This window comes from Lissotriton helveticus, chromosome 7, assembly GCF_964261635.1.
Source record: "Lissotriton helveticus chromosome 7, aLisHel1.1, whole genome shotgun sequence".
Classification (NCBI taxonomy): domain Eukaryota; kingdom Metazoa; phylum Chordata; class Amphibia; order Caudata; family Salamandridae; genus Lissotriton; species Lissotriton helveticus.
In genome coordinates, this window is record NC_136068.1 from 77543113 (window position 1) to 77562510 (window position 19398).

The 19398-nt window shown below is 47.8% G+C and overlaps 1 protein-coding gene across 1 annotated transcript; it reads left to right on the forward strand.

Moving 5' to 3' along the window:
* The first annotated feature begins 2742 nt into the window (after positions 1 to 2742).
* TPI1 (triosephosphate isomerase 1) lies at positions 2743 to 18305 on the forward strand. Its single transcript, XM_078651526.1, has 7 exons — positions 2743 to 2928; positions 11632 to 11755; positions 12941 to 13025; positions 13483 to 13615; positions 13703 to 13788; positions 15108 to 15195; positions 17704 to 18305. Exons 1-7 carry the CDS (start codon positions 2817 to 2819, stop codon positions 17820 to 17822), a joined length of 747 nt encoding a protein of 248 aa, XP_078507652.1. The 5' UTR covers positions 2743 to 2816; the 3' UTR covers positions 17823 to 18305.
* Positions 18306 to 19398: the final 1093 nt, after the last annotated feature.

Genomic DNA, 19398 nt, shown 5'->3' on the forward strand with positions numbered 1-19398 from the left:
CATGAGTCTGGAGATGATCATCGGAGCCACGCGGAACGACGAGGTGCTCCAGCTGGTGACGAAGGCCATTCAATCGAATGACTGGAGGGCGGTCCAGGCCTCACTGAGCAGAAGGACACCGCAAGCCAAAACATCCATCGAAGTGCTGCTGAAGGTAAAGGAGGAACTATCGCTGGACAACCAGGGGTGTGTGCTAAGAGGCCCGAGGATCGTGATGCCGAGAGCCTAACCCAGCAAGCGGTGGAGCTAGCACACCGAGGCCACCAAGGCATAGTAAAGACCAAAAGCAGGCTCCGTGCCAAGTTGTGGTTCCCGGAAATGGACAATATGGTGAAGCAAACGGTCAGGGCATGCTACTGGTGCCAAGCGGCTGGACAGCCCGAGAGACCACCCCCAGTCATCACCGAGAACAACCCACAGAGGCCATGGGAGAGCGTCAGTGCTGATTTCGGGCACCTTCCCGATGGAAGATATGTACTTGTCATAGTGGATGACTTCACCAAGTGCCCAGAAGTAGAAGTGGTGGCGACCCTCACTGCCAAGGAGGTCATTGCAAAGTTTGAAAAGACCATAGCCACACATGGCATCTTCGAGAGCGTCAAAACAGATAACGGACCACCCTTCCAAGGGCAGGAGTTCGCTGAATATCTGAAAAGTTGGGGGCTTCACCACAGGAAGGTGACTCCCCGCTTGCCTCAAGCTAACGGGGAGGTAGAAAGATTTATGCGCACGCTGAATAAGGTCATCAGAATAGCTCATGCAGAGGAGGTCTCTATGGAAAAGGCAATATACAGCTTCCTAAGGGAGTACCACCTCACGCCACACAGGACCACCGAAGTGGCGCCAGGCCAATCCGCCCTAGGACGAGTGGTCAGAGACACCATCCCCAATCACCCCAACTGGACTCCGAGCCAAGTAGATCCGCAAAGAACTCTATCCAACCGGACTCGGTCCAACAATGACGCCAGTCTTAGGCGAAGAGCAAAGGAGCCAGAGATCCAGGAGAGAGACCGCGTCTACGTGAAAGACAGGTATCCAGGGAGCAAGTTTCGACTCCCGTTTGAACCCCGACCATGGACAGTCACTCGCCGCAGGGGCACGATGGTGATAGCCCAACGAGGACATGAAACAGTCACCCGTAATGTATCTTTCTTCAAAAAGGTTCACCCGGACAATGCGAATCCCCAAGAACCAGCACCGGAGGGAGAAGCCTCCAGCCAACCAGAAGAACACAACAGAGCAGAGGACAGTGAGAGTAACACCCCAGACGGAGACGGAGAGACCAGCTCACCACTACCCAGCACTCCGAGGCTCAGCCCCCCCCCCGGTCCTCAGGTGAGCCCCGGAGCAACCAAGGGTCCCCTCCAGAGACCCCACGGAGGGCACCCGCTCGCGGGGAAGCGGCTGGGTATGGCCTGAGGAGAAACCCCGCTCCCTCATCCCAGCTGGTGGACTTTGCGGTGGGCTGATCGCGAGCTGTCTCCTCATCATGCTGGTAACTGGCCTGTCGGCCCTGTTCTTCAATATATTGAGACTTTAACAACAGTACGCATATTTTGTTTGTTTTGAATAAAGGTTAAAAGGAATGTAATGTTCGCGACCACGAGTCAGCGGTCTAGTTAGCCGCGCACCGAAAGGTGCGCACACGCGAACGCGTGACGTAACGCGCTCGCATATATAATAAAGTAGGCGTGGCCGGCGGGTAGTCCGGACCACGCGGTAAACCAACACACAGTGTCCCGAGTGGTCTTGCAGCCGCGGCGCTACACGCACTATGCGCCCGCGACCTTGGGACCTCACACTCATCACACATGGACAGAAGCTAACTAGTTATGCGTGACCGTAGCATTTTAGTGCAGTGATGATGACACAGCACTAAAATGCGTTACTCTAACCAATGATGCGGGGTACTTGGCAGGGCTGTATTTTAAAGTGTTTGCTTCTCACATTCTTTAAATATGTACTGTCAGTGGGAAAGCCAGCTTTAGGTGCCTTTTCTCATTTTTGTACCAACAGGGATATTAAAATAGCTGTCATGGCAATATAAAACCGGTCAGGTGGCAACTGTATTCGTATGTTGGCGAACGCACCACTTAAGCAAAACATATATATACTGCCTTGCTTAAGACTCATCTCACACAGGTGACTGATGCTAGGTAACCCCTGGAAAAGAGGATAGAGAAACAGATGTCGGCCTTGCAACAGTACCGTATATTGAAATAGTAGCAGGTCATTTGTAACAACTGAAACAATGAGTGCAACCAAAAAAAAGACAAGACTGATTTGTTTCATATTTTCATGTAGATGTATCGGTAGCGTTTACAACGAATTAAAAACATATTACATTGCTAGTAATTCGTAGTGTTTCGAAAAGAAACGGGTTTTATAATGTTTTGCTCCTCTTTTCCTAATATAGATTTATACTCCACAAAAGATTTTTAAGAAGTTCATAGTCTGCATTTTCTTCGTGTGTTTTCGTTATTTGAAGCCTTGCGTAACCATTCCAAGATGGCTGCCCCATTGTTGTGCTTTGTAATCCACCTCTTTTCGCATCTGCTCCGCGCTCTCTTGTTGCCAAGATAAGAAATGACGCCAGCGCGACCCAAACTGACGGTAATGCGCATGCGTCGACAAAACTGCTGCGCCTGTCTGGGGCGAGGGGGCGGGGTCGGGCAGGGGGCGAAGGGCGGAGTCGGGCAGGGGGCGCGGCCTCGGCATCTATATAAGGAGGAGCAGGAAAGGTTGGGTCTGTCTGCTCCATTCCAGGGTCACCTTCAGATCAGTACAGCATCCACACCACCGCGCTCTCCACCACCATGGCACCCAGGAAGTTCTTCGTTGGGGGAAACTGGAAGATGAACGGAGACAAGAAGAGCTTGGGGGAGCTGATGCAGACGATCAACGGCGGGAAGCTGCATGCAGACACAGGTGGGGCAATGGATGGCAGGCAGGGGCATTAACCACTGGGCATTAACCACTGGGTATTATTGCACGACAAAATGGTATGAACAGGCTGGGTAGGTACTGGGAATAGAACACCGAGGGTGGTGTGTGTGTATATATATATATATACATGATTTGCATTTTTTTCTGTTTGTATCTTTTATATAAGTCATGTAATTTTAAGTTCTTATGTATTGCAACTGGTTCTTATGTAAAGTGCTCTGATACCTTCGGGTAATGTTAGCGCTATATAAAATCGCATTGAATTAAATAAATAAAAATAAAGGAGCACATCTGTCGAGTGGGCGTGGTCATCACCTCTGCACAGGGGGGTGGTGAGCACAGAACCAGCGATAACCATGATGGGACCTTGGTGGGTATTAATGCGGGGAAGGTGGTGAGGGCATGTAATGGCATCCTGACCGTTGGGTAAGATTCAAGGTGCAGTCTGCATCAATGCGCCTGCAAGGGGAGCGGGGCTTTCAGCACCATGAACAGCAGGAATACCTGCCACACAGGGGGAGGGTATTGTGTGCAAGGGGTGTGTAAAGTGCCGAACGTATAGATGTATCCAGTGCTATAAACTCTCAGGTGCTAAGGATCTGCACTTTAGTTTAAACAGTAGAGTACCTGCATTACTTAATAGTGCTGCAATACATTTAATGTAAGTACCGCCACTTCTTAGCACTAATGCAATACACTTAATGTGAGTACAGGCACTGCTGAAATACACTTAATGGTAGTGTCGGCACTTTTCAGCACTGTAGCAATACGCTTAATGGGAGAGTACCGACACTTCTGTATTTCCATTTAAAATACTGAATGTACTTGAAACGAATTTGGCACTGTAGAAGCGGGCTATTTAATACTACAAGTCTGGTGAAAGAATACATATGGGTCACTGGAGGGTGTAGTAACTCGAAGCAGTGTGGTGGGCATTAAAAGTGAAATGACTAAATTCACTGGTAGTGAAGTTGCACCTTGAATAGTTAACACCCAGAGCGCTGCTATTGGTCACGTGCTTGGGCAAAGACTGGGGAAGGCTTATCACAGAAAAACAGGAAATGCAACTATATTCCAAGGTAAATAGCAGCAACGAGGTGGCTTTAATGTGCAATTATGGTTTGGGCTGTGATGCATTAATGTTAAATTATCTTTTCCCTTCCCTTTCATGGAGTGAGTACAGGCAGTCCAGATTCAGCCAGTAACAGGCAAGCCGAGGCGGGTGGAGGGCTGTAGAGGGCAGTTTAGAAACCTAAGGCCCTTCCACGTGAGTGGTGTTGCCTCACAAATCTGACGTTAATATAGGGTCAGCAGGGAAGTTTTGGGACGTTATTTTGAGGAACACAGGTCCTGATTTACAAAAGGTGGGGACAGCTCCCACTCTATCCAGGCTAATGGATGCCGCTGGAAATTAGGGGCCCAAATGCTCCTTTCTCGCTTTGAAGGCAATGTGCTGTCCAGCTTGAAATGCGAACAATTGGGTATAATTGAAGATGGTTCATGGCTTATTGTATAATTATGGGTAAGGTTACCTCACATATATATTACACTTATATTCAGGGCCAGATTATCGGTTCCTTTGCTTTAATGTGTGTGGGGGGTGGGGAGGGGGTGGTACCTCACTCACAATTAAGGGCTTTACTGCAAGTCTGTGACAACGGACTATTTGGGCTCTGGCTTTCTAGTACAAGCTCAGGTGCAGGTCACACACGTCAGGGACCTTCTTGTGGGTGATGTAGGTTTAGTGATGAGGCATTGGTGGTAGAGCCAGCTCATAGGCTTGGTGCAACTGTTTCTTCTGTACAGTGCTGCCTTGTGACTGTATCCACTTCGCAGCACTGGTGGTTTCGTTTGCAGCAAGTTTGGAAGTGACTTGGGCCTTTTTCGCGACCAGGAAACTTTAGCATCTATGCTCCTATGTAGGATGGAGTTGGGTCTATTAAGGGGGGGGGGGGTAGGTGCTCCCTACCTATAGGGCCAATGAGGTGAAGCATAGAACGCTTAGAGGTTTAACTTTGTTTCAGGTGGTTTACCTTGTACAGGCTCGAGAGATGGCGGCCGTGCGCATCACCTGTTCAGTCTGTTACTTCATAGGTTCACGTCTCTTGTGCCCTTGGCTTGTCAAGTGGTTCACTGCCCCCCTGTCCTTGTAAAGGAATAGCGTACTGTCCCAGGAGTATGACCCCCTTCCCCTTGACGACAAGAGCTAGGTTTCTGTACCTGGGAACACCACCATCCCTACGTCTTGGACACTTTCCTTTGTAAATGGAGGCCTCGTTCTCTGGTTAACGTGCAGTAATGGCTGCAGCATTCAAGGTAGAAGGATTTAAGGCCTCGCTAGCGCTTGAAAACCAGTTGAAATACCCTCTCTTAGAAATTGACTCCCTTTTTTTTTTTTTTAGGTAATTTTTTTCGATGTTTTGAAGTTGTATATAGCGCGAACTCTAGCCCAAGGTTTTGGCGCGCTTTACATTACCAACAGTTGCACTACTCAAGGACACATTCGTTTTTGGTAGGCACGGGGAGATCAAGTAATTTAGCCCGAATCACAGGATGTGGAGCCGAGGCTCGAACCTGGTTCCCTCAGCTCCAAAGACCGCTCTGGCCGTTACGCCACATCCTCCTCCCAACATTAAATTAGCGCGGCAGGATGGGTCGCGCGCCCTCCCATCCTCGTTGTCTGAGCCACGTGCTGGGCTTCCTGTAACGCACCATGGACTTTAACCGGAGACTCCTCGCCACTTGATGCGGATTTGTCATTTTGCTCCATTTGAAGCCATGAGGGATTGTAGCAGACACACTCTAATGGCCGACCTTCAAAGGGGGTCCCATCCATCTGAGGGTGGATGTTAATGTTGCCTATGGTTTAAGGTGGGTTTGCGTCATTTCCCATCCTCCTCTTATCCCTGCAGCGTGACTGACAGGTCAGTGATGTGTTGAAGGGTGTAGGGGGGGGGGGGGCAGTCTAATGTCAAGGGCGGAGGGGCGTCTATGCTAGGCCTGGTGTGTCGTCAGCAGTGGGGATGCCTCGCTGCCCTTGAACCCCTGCTGAGTGTGGAGGCGAGGCCCTCCCTCCCCCGGGCCCTCTCCATTCGGCCAGTCCCCGCAGTGGAGGCTCCGCCTTTCATCGAGCTGTGCTCGGCTGCACGTACTCTGGACCATGGTTTCATCATCTCCACCAGCCAGGCCTCCTCTTAAAGGGGCCGCCTCTGCATCCGAGGCACCGTGCCGGAGCACCGCTTCCGTTGCTGCCAAGCGGCTCCATACAGCCCCATTCAGCCAGCAGCCCCTGGCATCCTGGGCCATTTTCATTTTACTGTAAACATTGCCACTATGATCGTAAACATCCCGGCATGCACGCTTTTCTTGGTTAAAAAGCTGGAGCCGGGCTTGGACCATACTTGGAGTTTGGCAGCTGTGTGCCCTCCTACATCCGTGAACCCGCGCCTTCTGGATTATTCGAGATAAACTACCCCGCTTGCTCCACCTACTGCCCCTTCTAAATATCAACTATCGATAGTCACGTGTCAGAACGGCGAGCCTTTGACAACCTGCCACAGGGCACCCAATGCGATTGGGCCACACAGGCCTCCGTGGACCTATTGTAGATGCCACCGGCCCTAGTGGCACGCCCAGCCGGGCATGGTTCTCGCGCATCTGCCCTGGGCACGCTACACGAGTCTTTGGTGAAAGCAGAATTGCAGATAGACTGCACCGTTTCAGGATTTCACACGTGCACGGAGCTGCTCAGTGGGTGCACCCGCTGCTAGGCCTTTAAGTGGGCCGGGTCTCAGACCCGGTAATTTAAATGTGCATTGAGACGGGCTCCTATCGGGCCCTTTATTCATGTCCTTAAACTTACTGGCAAGAACAGTGACATTTCTTGGCAATTAATGTAATAAAGTTTGTAATTCATGTCACTGAATTCGTGTTTGGGTATTTTTTACATGCTTAACACGGAGGAAGGAAAGATATAAGCTAAATCTAGGGTCTTGTAGTTTTTAGTGTAGCATATTACACTTTTTTTAATTTATATTTTATAGTTTGATTTGAAATAGATCGCCTCTAGCTGTATATAACAAGCTGCGATTGTTGTGGCGTGAAGCATAAGGCAGTGTTTTTCTCACACTGCCTGACAGTGGGTCAAAAATGCGTTTCGAATACATGGTCATCCAATCCTTGGCCTCTCTGCAGAGTGCACAGAGCAATATTCGCATATTCCAGTTCCTGTGTGGTTATGTGCCAGCGTGTGACGGAAGTACACAGATGTCAAGATATGGACTTTAGGAATGAAAATACAGGGCTTGCAGAGGAGTGTTTTTGTGGCCGGTGGAGTAGATGCGATGAAGTAGATTCAGGAGGGAGTGAAGAGTGCTGGAGAGGTTTAAGGTGTATAGATGGTGGGAACGTGGATAGGAAATGGTAGACCATCAGAGTAAACATAACTGGCAAGATTGAGACATTTAGAAGACCATGATCTCTTATATAGGCCACAGTAACGTTTAATCCAGTCTCATGTTGAAGAACTGAAGCATGTTCATTATTTAAAACAAAATCATGGATACTAGTTTATCATAAACTGACAACCACTGACAAAGTCAATAAATAGTCTTGACTGGTTTTAGGTGTCAGTTATATATCTGGATTCAACAAAGCTCAGGCACCAAAATACCGGTTGAGTGGTACAATATGGGAACCACAAATTGTGTACGCTATAGTCACGCCCTTAATTTCATATGCACTGCCCCTTTTAGGGACCCTTTACCTTTTTCATTGCACTTCAAGCCTTGCCCACTGCCCCTCTGGCTAGTCTGGCACCCTGCTGGTCCTTGACTGGCAGCGGAGACAAAGGCTGCTGACCTGTAAAGCTGATGGGCTCTCCCTGCTGCCGTTGCCATGGAGACTAGCCCGGCTGCACTGTGGTGCGGAGTCTGGCGATGGCACCACTTCACGGTCACTTGGGCACCCAAGCCAGTCTACGGGCATCAGTCTGGAGGGAACTGGTGGGGGAGGATATAGCTGTCCCATTTTCGTGACTGGCCCTGTTTGAACTAGGGGTGGGCGCAATTTGCTTAATTGCGTTACGCAAATCTCCGTGAAACGGTAAAAAAAATCTCCACACAAAAATTCCACAAACACGCGGAATTGCTTGTTCGCGATGCTTTTTTACTGTTCACAATCGCTGTTTGCATGCTCGGGGGAAATATCTCGCGAAAATGCATTTGAGAACGCGAACAAGCAAAAAACTTCATGAAGTTGCGGAACGCAGAATTTTCGGTCATTTCGTATTCCACAGAGAATTGCTCCAATTCCACGAGCTGAACGCAACTTACTGCCCAGGCCTAGTTTGAACCCCTCGAGGCAGTGGGATGGGCTTCACCAGAGAAGCTGGAGCTCTTGTGTTGGCAGTGGCAGGTGGAGGAAGAGGGTGGGTGTTGCGCGTGCAGAGCATGGTCTCAGTGGACTCGTGAGCTTTCTTTGTGGATAGAGGCTGGAGGCAGTGGTGGGCGTCGCCCAGATACGTTGGATGGTTTGGACCAGAGGGGTCAGTCAGTAGCTGTGAGGGGCTGGGCTGGTATGAGGGCCCGAGTGTACCTGGGGTGAAGTTCCGCAGCTTGTCTCCACTTGTGTTTATTAGATTTCATTTTTAGAGGCATCCGATGACAGTGACATTACTTTAAGAAAGTAGTCTCACTATCACAGCAAGTCGTGTATATCCATTGGTGGATGCAGTACAGTGGCAATATGAACCGTAAATACTGTTTAAAATGGCAGGTCAATTAAAATGATTCCACCCAAACAAACCAAATCCAGCCTGAGTGGTTGAATCCGTGCATAGTCTGCATCCAGGGGCTCGTTTAGACCCCCTGTGCAGCGCGAACTGCTTCGGTCTACTACACGTTGTTCAGGTTGGCTGAGGATGCTCTGGTTTGGATGGGCCTCGCCCAAATATCCCTGGGTCTGGCTGTGGGTGGCATTAGCGAGGAGTGAGGTCAGTATGGTCTGACCCAATGGTCACCATGCACCTCCTTGCAGACGGTGTGCAACTGTAACTAACTTGAGTACCTTGGTCGGTGCCATGGACAAAATAGGCCCGTAGCGGCTGCATTAACCATCCATAAAAGCTTCAGAGTGCAAAACATACGTAAAACAATTCATAGCATAAAACCAGTGTATGCATAGCAATACAACAGAAAACAGAATACAAATTATGAAAATAACAGGGCTTAAAACAGACCCATGAACTCACACCGCCAAGTTTTAGGGAGGACCTCGTTAGTTAATAGCTGTAATACGCTAAAAGCCAGTCTACTATGGTCCATATGAAAAGGCATACATACAATGTAATACAATCCTGCAGCATATCAATACAAGGATGAAAATGCAACAATCGGGGTATACAAATAACCACGTTTGGGCAGCATGATTCATCAATTTAATCATGCGTCCAAATTTAAAAGAAGCCCTGACACCGCTTTCCGTGGCACAAGTGGCCGAAATTAAAAATCTACTGCAAGAAGGGAGAACATTGGTGTTTCGGTCCATTGAACCGATACACAAATGCAAAGTATTGTAGGCTAAAATGAGTGAGGTGCCTCCCCCCCCCCTATCTGAGCATGTACCATGTGTGCCCTTTGAGACAGGCTTATTGTCTCGTGAGCCTGTAAGGACCGTGCAACTTGCTGAATACCTGGGTTGGTAAGGATGCAAAACTATACATACTCCTTTAACCAGTAAGCATTTCATTTGAGTTTTGTGATGGCATTTACATAAAATGTGTGAAATTGACGAATTGGTGCCTCCCTCCGCGCTAGGCGTCTTCTGTTTATTGCCTGTTCCTTGTAGCCTGGCTAGCTCTTCTAGTAGCGTCGGGGTAACAGATAAGCCAACAAGACCTTTGCTGAAAGGTTAACGTGATCTACACGTGCGGCCTCCGATACAAGGACGGAACATGGATGCAATTACACAGCTGTGTAACCCGAGGGATATCACTGCTGTCTTTCCTTCACCTTGATTGCCTAGAGTCCTTCATGGACCCAGGGTGTCCTGCGCTTCTCGTCTTCCTGTCTGTCCTGGGCCTCTTCCCTGGCCTTTTCCGTTGCCCTTGACCTCTCTCTGCCCTCTGACATTTCTGTGCCCGCCTCTGGTTTCCTGTGACCTTCTCGGCCCGGGTTGCCCTCCGTGCCCTTTAAATGCAGCGGGGTTTGGTTACACGGCCTCCCACAGACTGAGCGCTCCCTGCCGGGGGGGGGGGGGGGGGGCGGAGGCCTCTGCAGTGCGGGCGGCGGCTGCAGCTCTGCAGGGGACAGAAATAGCCGCCTTGAGGCTGAAGGTCAGGCAGCTGCAGACACGAATAGACCCGCGCCTGGCCTCCGAGGGTTCCTTCTGCACAGCCTCACGCACGCGCTTCCGGGGCCTGAGGCCAGGTAACATGGCCCCCTCCTCGGGGACACCTTAAGGATTTGGGGGAGGGGGGCTGGGCTAAACATATTTTGGGGGCCCTATTCAGATCAGCTCTGAATTTATGATCCAGTTTCATCTTTTTATGCCCTTGTTGGAGAGGTCCCCGACACTGCACAGGCGCAAACACTCATCCACATTTTAAGTGTTTGCATTTAATATTCAGGGATAGTGACTTGTTCAATATTGTAGTTTAGCAGCAGCTCACTAATATTATTGCATATCTTTGCATCCCACTGCTATTTTTCCACATGTGATGTCCCCTTTTTGATCTCAAAGGGACTTTTGTATGGCTCTTGCATGCTACTAAAAAACGAACAACATTTTGCTGCAAAATGTCTAACAAACTCCCAAGTGTTAAGATTGAATGAAAATGGTATTTAAAACAATCTGCGTTAGTCATCAGGGCAAGACTCTGTGGAGGACAGAGCCAGCTGTCAGGGGCCCCCCTGAAGGGCTGGGGCCTTGGGCCAGAACCCACCTTGCTCATGCCATAAAACGTCTCTGGACCTCCTGGCCTCTTAGCTTGATTTCGTACCTGGTGGGGGTTTGGATGGCATGTACACCACATCTCTGGCTGCTTTGTGTTCTGTAGGCAAGTTGATGCCTTGTTGCCTTTGAGTGTCTCCAAGTCCTGCATCTCGTTGCAACAAGTCTTTCTGCCATGGTCTTAATTTTGTGACACAATCTATTTATTAATGTTTGGAGAAGAGTAATAGCTTGTTTATATGTACTCCAATATTAGAATTTTTTGCCATCAAGCTGGACCACCGTAAGATTAACTTTTGAGATTTTTGGGCACTGGTGCCAGTTTGTCCAAATGTAAACAAATTACAGCAAGATGCTGCAAGTTGCTGAGGGCTTGACTTGGTGGGTGTTCTTGATGGTGGAAGTTTGGAGGCATCTGACATTTCTCGCCACACCCACCCCAGTTCTTAGCACTCTTGGTTCATCCGAAACACAATGGCAACTTTTTGTAGGCATTGGTGTACAGTTGAAGCGCTGCTCACTTGTGTGAGCTTGCGCTGCATCTGAGGGCACAGGGCCTTCCTCTTATGCTCTTGTGAGCAGGTCCCTGGCAGGATGTTTTCCGCAGGCCCTTGCACCTCGGATCTAGTTCTCGTGCCTACTAATGGCATTGATCCATTGGGTAACCGTGTCTCCACCCTGGAGGTGATTTCTGTTGAACTGTTCCTCTTCCTGACGCGTGCTCTTTCTCCGCAGAGGTGGTTTGTGGTGTGCCTGCCATCTACATTGACTTCGCCCGCCAGAAGCTTGATGCCAAGATTGGGGTTGCCGCCCAGAACTGCTACAAAGTGGCGAAAGGAGCCTTCACTGGGGAGATCAGGTGAGAACTCTGCACAAGACGGGCCTCAAATTGGAAAGACCAGCAATATTGTGTATAGCAAAAAGAACCCCCGGCGATTGACCTACTCTACCTTCTGCATCCTTCGCAGTTTTGTAGTCTGTGATGGTTTAACATTCTCCACCGGCCTGCAGTTCCTTCTCTGCTTTATTGCAATCTTTCTTCACTCCAGCCCCACAATGAGAAGTAATTTGCGCTTGTGCTTAATTAGGACTGTTTTTTACGAATAGAACTAATAAAGCACGGTAGACATTTTGAAACTGGAATCTTGGACACGAGTCTTAATTTCAAAATGGATGCATGCTGGAGTACCTACCAAGGCGGTGCCAATTGGTGCAGCGGTACATGGCAGGTCTTCCAGTGTTGGACCCTTGGGGGGGAGCTGTGTGGTTGGTAGTCTGCTGTACCCAAATACTGCAGCATTTTTTGTGTAGGCCACTCCAGGTCTTGACCCCAAAGGTGGTGTAGTCATATGAGGAGGCCCTCCTGTGATTTTTGGTGAACACGGAGTGTCGTTCCTACAGGCCTGCACCCCATTGGAGGATCAGCGCTGAGGAAGCGAATTGAATCACCCGTAGGGCCAACCTCTATTTGTGGTCTTTCTGGGGCTAGTTTCCATTGGAGGAGCTGGCTTGGATGGTCCCTACCAGCTCGTTGGCAGAGCTAGCTGTTCAATTGGAAAAGCACCGGAGAGCTTCATCCTATGGCACTGATTTTTCCTGGTCTCTTGGGGCCCGATTCACAGAACGAACTTAAGACAAAATCCTAAACTTACTACCATTTTGGTGTTCACAGAAGGCACTTACTCATTTTGGTATTCACAGAAGGCACTTACTCATTTTGGTATTCACAGAAGGCACTTACTCAGAGGTTAAGAGGCCTAACTTTAGGACTCCTAAATGCCTTCTGTGAATACTGAGTCTTAAAGTTAGGACCAACTTTACTACTCCTAAACTGTGAAAAGTCCAATTTTTACGACTTTCGGTATTCACAGAAGGCATTTAGGAGTCCTAAAGTTAGGCCTCCTAACTTCTGTGAATACCGAAATGAGTAAGTGTCTTCTGTGAATACCGAAATGGTAGTAAGTTTAGGATTTTGTCTTAAGTTAGTTCTGTGAATCGGGCCCTAGAGTCTTTAATGACTTGTTTTATTACCTTCCCCCCTCAGCCCGGCGATGATTAAGGACTGTGGCGCACACTGGGTGATCTTGGGCCACTCTGAGAGGAGACACGTCTTCGGAGAGTCCGATGAAGTAAGAATCCCTCTATCTTGCATGAATGTTCTTATCTGGGAGGGTGAGACTAAGGGAGATGCAGTAATATGTAAACCTGGGTGGGGAGAATGTGACCACTTCCTTGGAAGGTAATTAATTCAATTCCATGAGCTGCCTTCCTGTCATGGAGGATGCAGAAACCGCCTGTGAACTCAGCAGTACAGGGGGCTGTTGATACTGGGAAAGGGGTGGGGGGGGGAGAGAGGGGTGCTCAGCCACTTTGCATATTCAGAAGTTAGGTCAGTCTGGGTGTGAAGAGGTGACATTCATGCCTTTCAAAGGGAGGTCTCCTCTGGTTTCTTTAGGCTACTGGAGCCCTGCCCTTATAACTTAAGAGCTTGGTTTGAATGTAATGTCTGCAGTCAGCAAAGGTCACCTCCCCTGAGGTTACTACCAGATGACCTCACACCTGAAACCCCCTTTTCTCTTTCCACAGCTCATAGGGCAGAAAGTTGCCCACGCCCTCTGCGAAGGCCTGAGTGTCATTGCCTGCATCGGGGAGAAGCTTGATGAGCGAGAAGCCGGAATCACAGAGAAGGTGGTGTTTGAGCAGACTAAATTCATCGCAGGTAAGCCGGTGTGAAGACTAGTAATGTGGGGCTGGAAGGCTGCAGTGAGGTTAAAGAATCCCTCTAAATAAATCTTTCTTCCCACAGATAACGTGAAGGACTGGAGCAAAGTGGTGCTGGCCTACGAGCCCGTCTGGGCTATTGGAACTGGTAAAACTGCAACTCCACAGCAGGTACCGTAAACATGTCCTGGATAGGTAGCGTGCCTACAGCAGGCGTTGGTAGCATTGGAAGGGTTCATGGGCAGATGCATGCTATTCTTTTTGTCAGTCTGAATACCATGTGATTTGTGGGCTGCTCTTCTCTTGTGTGCCAGTCTAGCCTCACTGCCCACAGACTTGAGTGATTCCTTGCAAGAATGTGTCACAGGGCACCGGTTTAACTGTACCGCACATTGGTTTAGGTAAACTAACATGCTTTGAGTTATGTAAAGTAAGCCCAGATGAAGATACTAAATGGGCCAAGGGTTGGATTTTGCCTTAGTAGCAAGATTTGGGATCTATGCAGGATTTGTGGTGGGGTTAGGGAAGCAGTGCCCCTCTGTAGCTTCCTTCAGTGTTGTCCCCTTGTTTCAGTGACCAGACACACACTTTGCTCTTATCCAAATACTGGTGTCTTATCACTGCAGTTTGCCCTTGAATTTCCCTTTTCCAGTATGGAAATCTGGCCTTGGCCTACAAAGGTCATTCCTTGCAGTGGTGGTCTAGTCGTGTAGCCTATGTGGTAGTCTGCAGTGAAAGATCAGCACCGTGGCCTGTGACATGTTGTAGTCTGCCAACTACCATGAGCCGGCCAGCACATGTCTATCTGACTGGCTGACTAAGCCACTCCAATGTAGTTTTGACTACGCAAGTCGTTATATCGACTTGCACTGGAGGGCGCTCTAGGCTAAGGCATATTGTAAATTACTATTCCAACACCTTCCCTACTGTACATAGACTAGAGTTTGAATAGTAATTTACACTGTCGCAAAGTCCAGCATCCTCGGTGCAAGTCGATGTAACGACTTGCGTTGTCAGGACCGCGATGTAACATACTGTGTTGTAATAGAATGCATTGTATCGTCATACATACATTTGAAAGACCTTAAAAAGCATGTTCTAAAGTCAGATCTCAAGATGGTGCTCCTGTCACAGGTTAAGAGCCACTTCCTCTCTTCTGTGCTTCATGGCCATATTTATCTTGCACATTTGTTTGCAGTGTGGTCACACTTTAGCCCATGGGCAGTTTGCGGTCCACTACAGCTGTGGCCGAAACCTAGTCTGCAGAAGCAGGCATCTGTGCCACAAGTTTGAACCTGAATCCTGTACAGTCTTAACGTTTGTCTTTTAGCAACTGCTTGCGTCTTGTATCCTAGGGGAGTGCTTATGGTCAAAGTGCAGGGACCCAGAATGCATGAAGGTGAAGTAATCTGGGGACGGTTTTATGGGTGTTCTGGTTGTGGTGAGTAGTTGGGCAGGTAAAGCATCCTGACCAATTTCCAATCTTGCAGGCCCAGGAGGTCCACCTGAAACTGCGGGCCTGGCTGAAGACCAACGTGTCGGAGGAAGTTGCCAACAGCACGCGCATCATCTATGGAGGTACGTTCATCCCTTTACCTGCCTTGGCTGCTCCCTTGTGTCGTTCCTGTTGACCTGCTTTGGCATTCTTACCCGAGAGGCTGAACATGAGGATTCATTTCTTTTAAACATGTGCAACATAATCTGATCATGCCAAAGCATACCCCATTTTCAGGGTTTTCTTTAGGTATGACCATTTAAATTTAGAATTGCATGTAAATGTTTCCTATATGGAGTTTCTGAAAATCTAGTACAAATCTGGCACTCTAGAACTATGCTGGACACCTTCATTACAGTTGGGTGTTAATGTGTGCCACAGGTCTCTCTAAATCAATCTTTGCTGTGTGCTAATCAGGCACTTGGCTCCAGGTCTGCTGATGGCATGGGGTGTTCCAGGGCTTCATCCTCCCCGCCACCCCCTCACATGACTTGCATCTGCTTCACTTGGCCAAGGTCTTCTGTCATTCAGCAGACCCTGGGGGTTTGTTTCCACCTGGTCTACTGAAAGACCGGGATTGGACCCTTGGATGGAACCAAAACTTTAAAGGCTGTAGAACCAGCACCATACAGTTCCAACTCCCTGCCACCAACTGGACAAACCTGCGGAATAGGATTTTTCCCAACCGTGGCCAGAGATGCTCCTTATCCTAGCTCTGCATTCCGAAGGCCCAGTTTATTTCCAGATCTCCCTTTGGTATCCTAGGCAACAGATGCTTAACTAAATTACAGACCCGCGTCAAGATTTGCCAGCTTATGCCTTAGACAACATGCTCCTCATCCAATAGAAAAAAAAAGAGTAGAGAGGCGCACTCAATGAAGTCAGTCACACAAAGAGTCCATTAAATATGTAGATCTTCTGTTTTCTTAGATATATTCTTTATTTTCTTTCACATGTAACGGCACAGCCAACGCGTTTCATTCCCATATGTGCCTTTGGGAATTTCGTCAGGGCATATACTGAGCAATCAAGTTGATGCGGTAGTCCTAGATGGAGTTGCTCTAGGGAAGCCGTTGTGAAGAATGATCGCAGTAGGTCAGTGTATTCCTGGGAAATGCTTGCCGCTCAGGTCCGAGTGGAAAGGTAGTACGTGTCCCCCGGGTTAGCCATAAGGTGCAGCTTGCGAAAGTCAAGATGTCTGTCAATCTTGGACCCCTTAGGGGAACTGCAGGGCGAAGGACATACAGCGTGCTCCGGGAAATAACCGGCGTCAGTAGTTTCTTGTCTTCGCGATATTGCGGAAGGTACCTCTGATAGGGTGGCCGTTCTCCGCCGCTCCTCCTCATGGAATAATGTGCGAAACCCTGGTCAGCTGCTGTGCGCTTTGGTTTAATGCTCCTCATCCAAACCTAGAGACAGCTGCCCCTTAAAAGATTAAATGTAGTCGTACAGGATACAAAAATCCTAACCAGATTCAATGTTCAGAGTTGAATTTTATTACTGCAATTCCAACAAAAATTTGACTAGACCCAGCCGGAATAATTTTAAAAATCAAGAGCAGAAGACCAGGTGTTAAACTGACAACAAAAAAATACATACACAGGCAAGCAAACCATTACCTACATTAATATAACACCTTTAGGTCACTTAAAAGCAAAACACTACTCCACCCAAAACAAATACTACAAAGCTAAGTGTAATGGGTCAGAGTGTATGTCTACTACATTTCGGTCCCGTAAAAATATGGGATCGTCTGGACTATCAGTTGCCTGGCATGGTATCAATTGATACATTACATGGAACACCTGATTTTTCAACAATCTGTAAGGATAAAGCAAAAAGGCTGTGCACTATTGTATCCAAAAATTGCAGCGATTTGGGAGAAATCCAAATATACACCCATATAACGAGATCATCAATTTTAGTGCTGCTACTAACATGTTTTCAATACGATGTGAGTAAACCACAAGTGGAAATCAATGCCTTAAAGAAGAGGTCCCAAATAAAAACTAATTTGTGTCATGCTGACCCGACAGCACTGTGCAAAGCAGGCATGTGAATTGTAATACATTTTAAAACCTAATTGAATTTTTTTTGGAACTGAATTTTGTAACCAGAACGATTTCATTTTTTATGGGGCGGTGTTCTCTAGAATTACTAGAGTACCCTTGGTCCATTATGATCTTTGAGTTTCCCTTGTGTACATGTACTACCTTCTTCAAACCTGGCAACATCTTTGTCTGACTGAAAGAGCCATAATCTCTAGCTTCAAGTAGCTGTCACTTCCCATCCTGCAGAACCATTGTCTAGCCTAAGTTTAACTCCCATCTGAAACCCAATCCTCCTTTCCTTTGTAAAATATCTATGAAACCTTCCCCATGCAAGCCATCGCAACCCTGACCCTATTATCCGGCAGTGCTTAGCCCGCTGTTAGGAGTGGGACCTTCGTCCACCCCAAACGTGCAGGTCCGCCGCCTAACAGGACTGATTTTGTTGGCAGCCTGCAATTGCCTACCTTGGCGCATGTGTTTACCTGTAATCTACAGGCCTGCCTTGTGTATATCCTCACCACCTCCTTTCTGCTCCTATAGGGTCCGTCACTGGAGGTACCTGCAAGGAGCTGGCTTCTCAACCTGACCTGGACGGCTTCCTGGTGGGAGGAGCTTCCCTCAAGCCAGAGTTTATTGAAATTATCAATGCAAAGCAGTGAGCAGACCCATGTGATTCTCGCCTTAGCAAAATGGCTGAACTGAGGCATTCACGTCCACATCATCTTGGCATAAGTGGATGTCCCTCATGGACTGACCTTTGCGATCCCGAACGGTTGCGGAAAATTTAATATTTAATTGTTTACTGTGTCAACATCTGCACTATGAGTTGCCTTTTTTTGTTCCAGGATATTTTAGGGACGAAAGTCTTCCTCCTTTGAGAATTGTGCTAGTCTCTGTGTGTGCTACTTGTGTTTTTTCTTTCCTGAGGACATCAGGGATTCCAACAAGCACTGAATTTATCTTCCATGCACTTTCTCCAGATCGCGAGCACTGGATTCCCCTGAGCTGCAATTTCCCTGCTCCACCTGAAGTGGGGTTTAGTCTTCAGATTACAGGGAAGTGTGTGGGGCCTGTACTGTCACATTGGTCAATCATTGTCAGTCATGTGATCTCATGTCAAAGTAAAGTGATCATGAAGTTGACTTTTGTCTGTTTCATTTCCTGAAGTGTAAGGTTTTTCCCTCTGGTGCCTTTAGTACATTTCTATGGACTGACTCCCTCTGCATACTGAAGATGGGGTTGAATACCTTTAATAGGTCTATTTGGAGACAGCAGGGATTGAATTCATGCTTAGTTTTTGAGCATGTGGTTTACAATGCTTCAACCCTGTGGTGTAACAACCTTAGCGGGCCCCCCTGCCCCTACAATGCCAGTCCTTTGCAGTTGCCACCCACTTTGTAGAAGTACTTCACATTCACCTTTGCTGCCTGCATCCACATCAGGAGAAGTTTCCATTTTCTATATGGCTTCAAAGAGCAAACAGTGCATGTATGTGGAGCATGCTCATCCCACAAGGATACCTGAGCTGTGATCATACTTTTGTACTATAATTTTATTAACCAAATTGAACATTAGGGGCTGAGTGATTTTTGCCCTTACTAAGAAGTAAATAGGGGTGCGCAGATGCACATTAAATCTAGTCCCCAAGAGGTCAAGATTAAGCAAGTTATTTCTATTTTGGCAGAAAGTTAACCAACTATAAAATCGTAGAGCTCCCATTCTACAAGATTGACCGAGTAAGGCATTAAATGGAAAGGGGAACAGAGTGCCCAGGTGTGGCACCAGTTTAGACCTGTGTCCGTCCCCCCCTCCCCCGAAGTACACTTCTACACACACCAATGATAGTCTGGCTAGTGGTATTTTATACATTGCATATAATAAAAATAATGGAACATAATGCAGATGTATACAATGGCCCACGCAGATAAGGGTAATTGCTGTTTTTGGTAATAGATGGGGCCACTGGAATTATACAATTCTGCGACACTTTTTTCACTCTATTATGCATTTGCTACAGATTTTAGCAAAACAAAAAAACTTGTTTCCAACTCAAATGGATCAAGTTACCAACTTTGAAGTGTTGCAATGGAGTAGAAGGCCCTATGCAAAAGTTGATCGGCCTCCTTTCTGTTTGTTTTATTATATTTGTATGTTCAACAGGTACACATTAGGTCAACAGTTTGCCCAGGCAGTGTTAACTTAGTATTACTTGATAATGGTAATTTTTTACAATCT

Bases quoted from the DNA above. Each gene is read 5' to 3' on its own strand.
- TPI1 (XM_078651526.1), top strand. From the start codon at position 2,817: ATGGCACCCAGGAAGTTCTTCGTTGGGGGAAACTGGAAGATGAACGGA. The intron at 11,756-12,940 runs GTGAGAACTCTG...TTCCCCCCTCAG, and splicing joins GCCTTCACTGGGGAGATCAG to CCCGGCGATGATTAAGGACT. The intron at 13,026-13,482 runs GTAAGAATCCCT...CTCTTTCCACAG, and splicing joins TCTTCGGAGAGTCCGATGAA to CTCATAGGGCAGAAAGTTGC.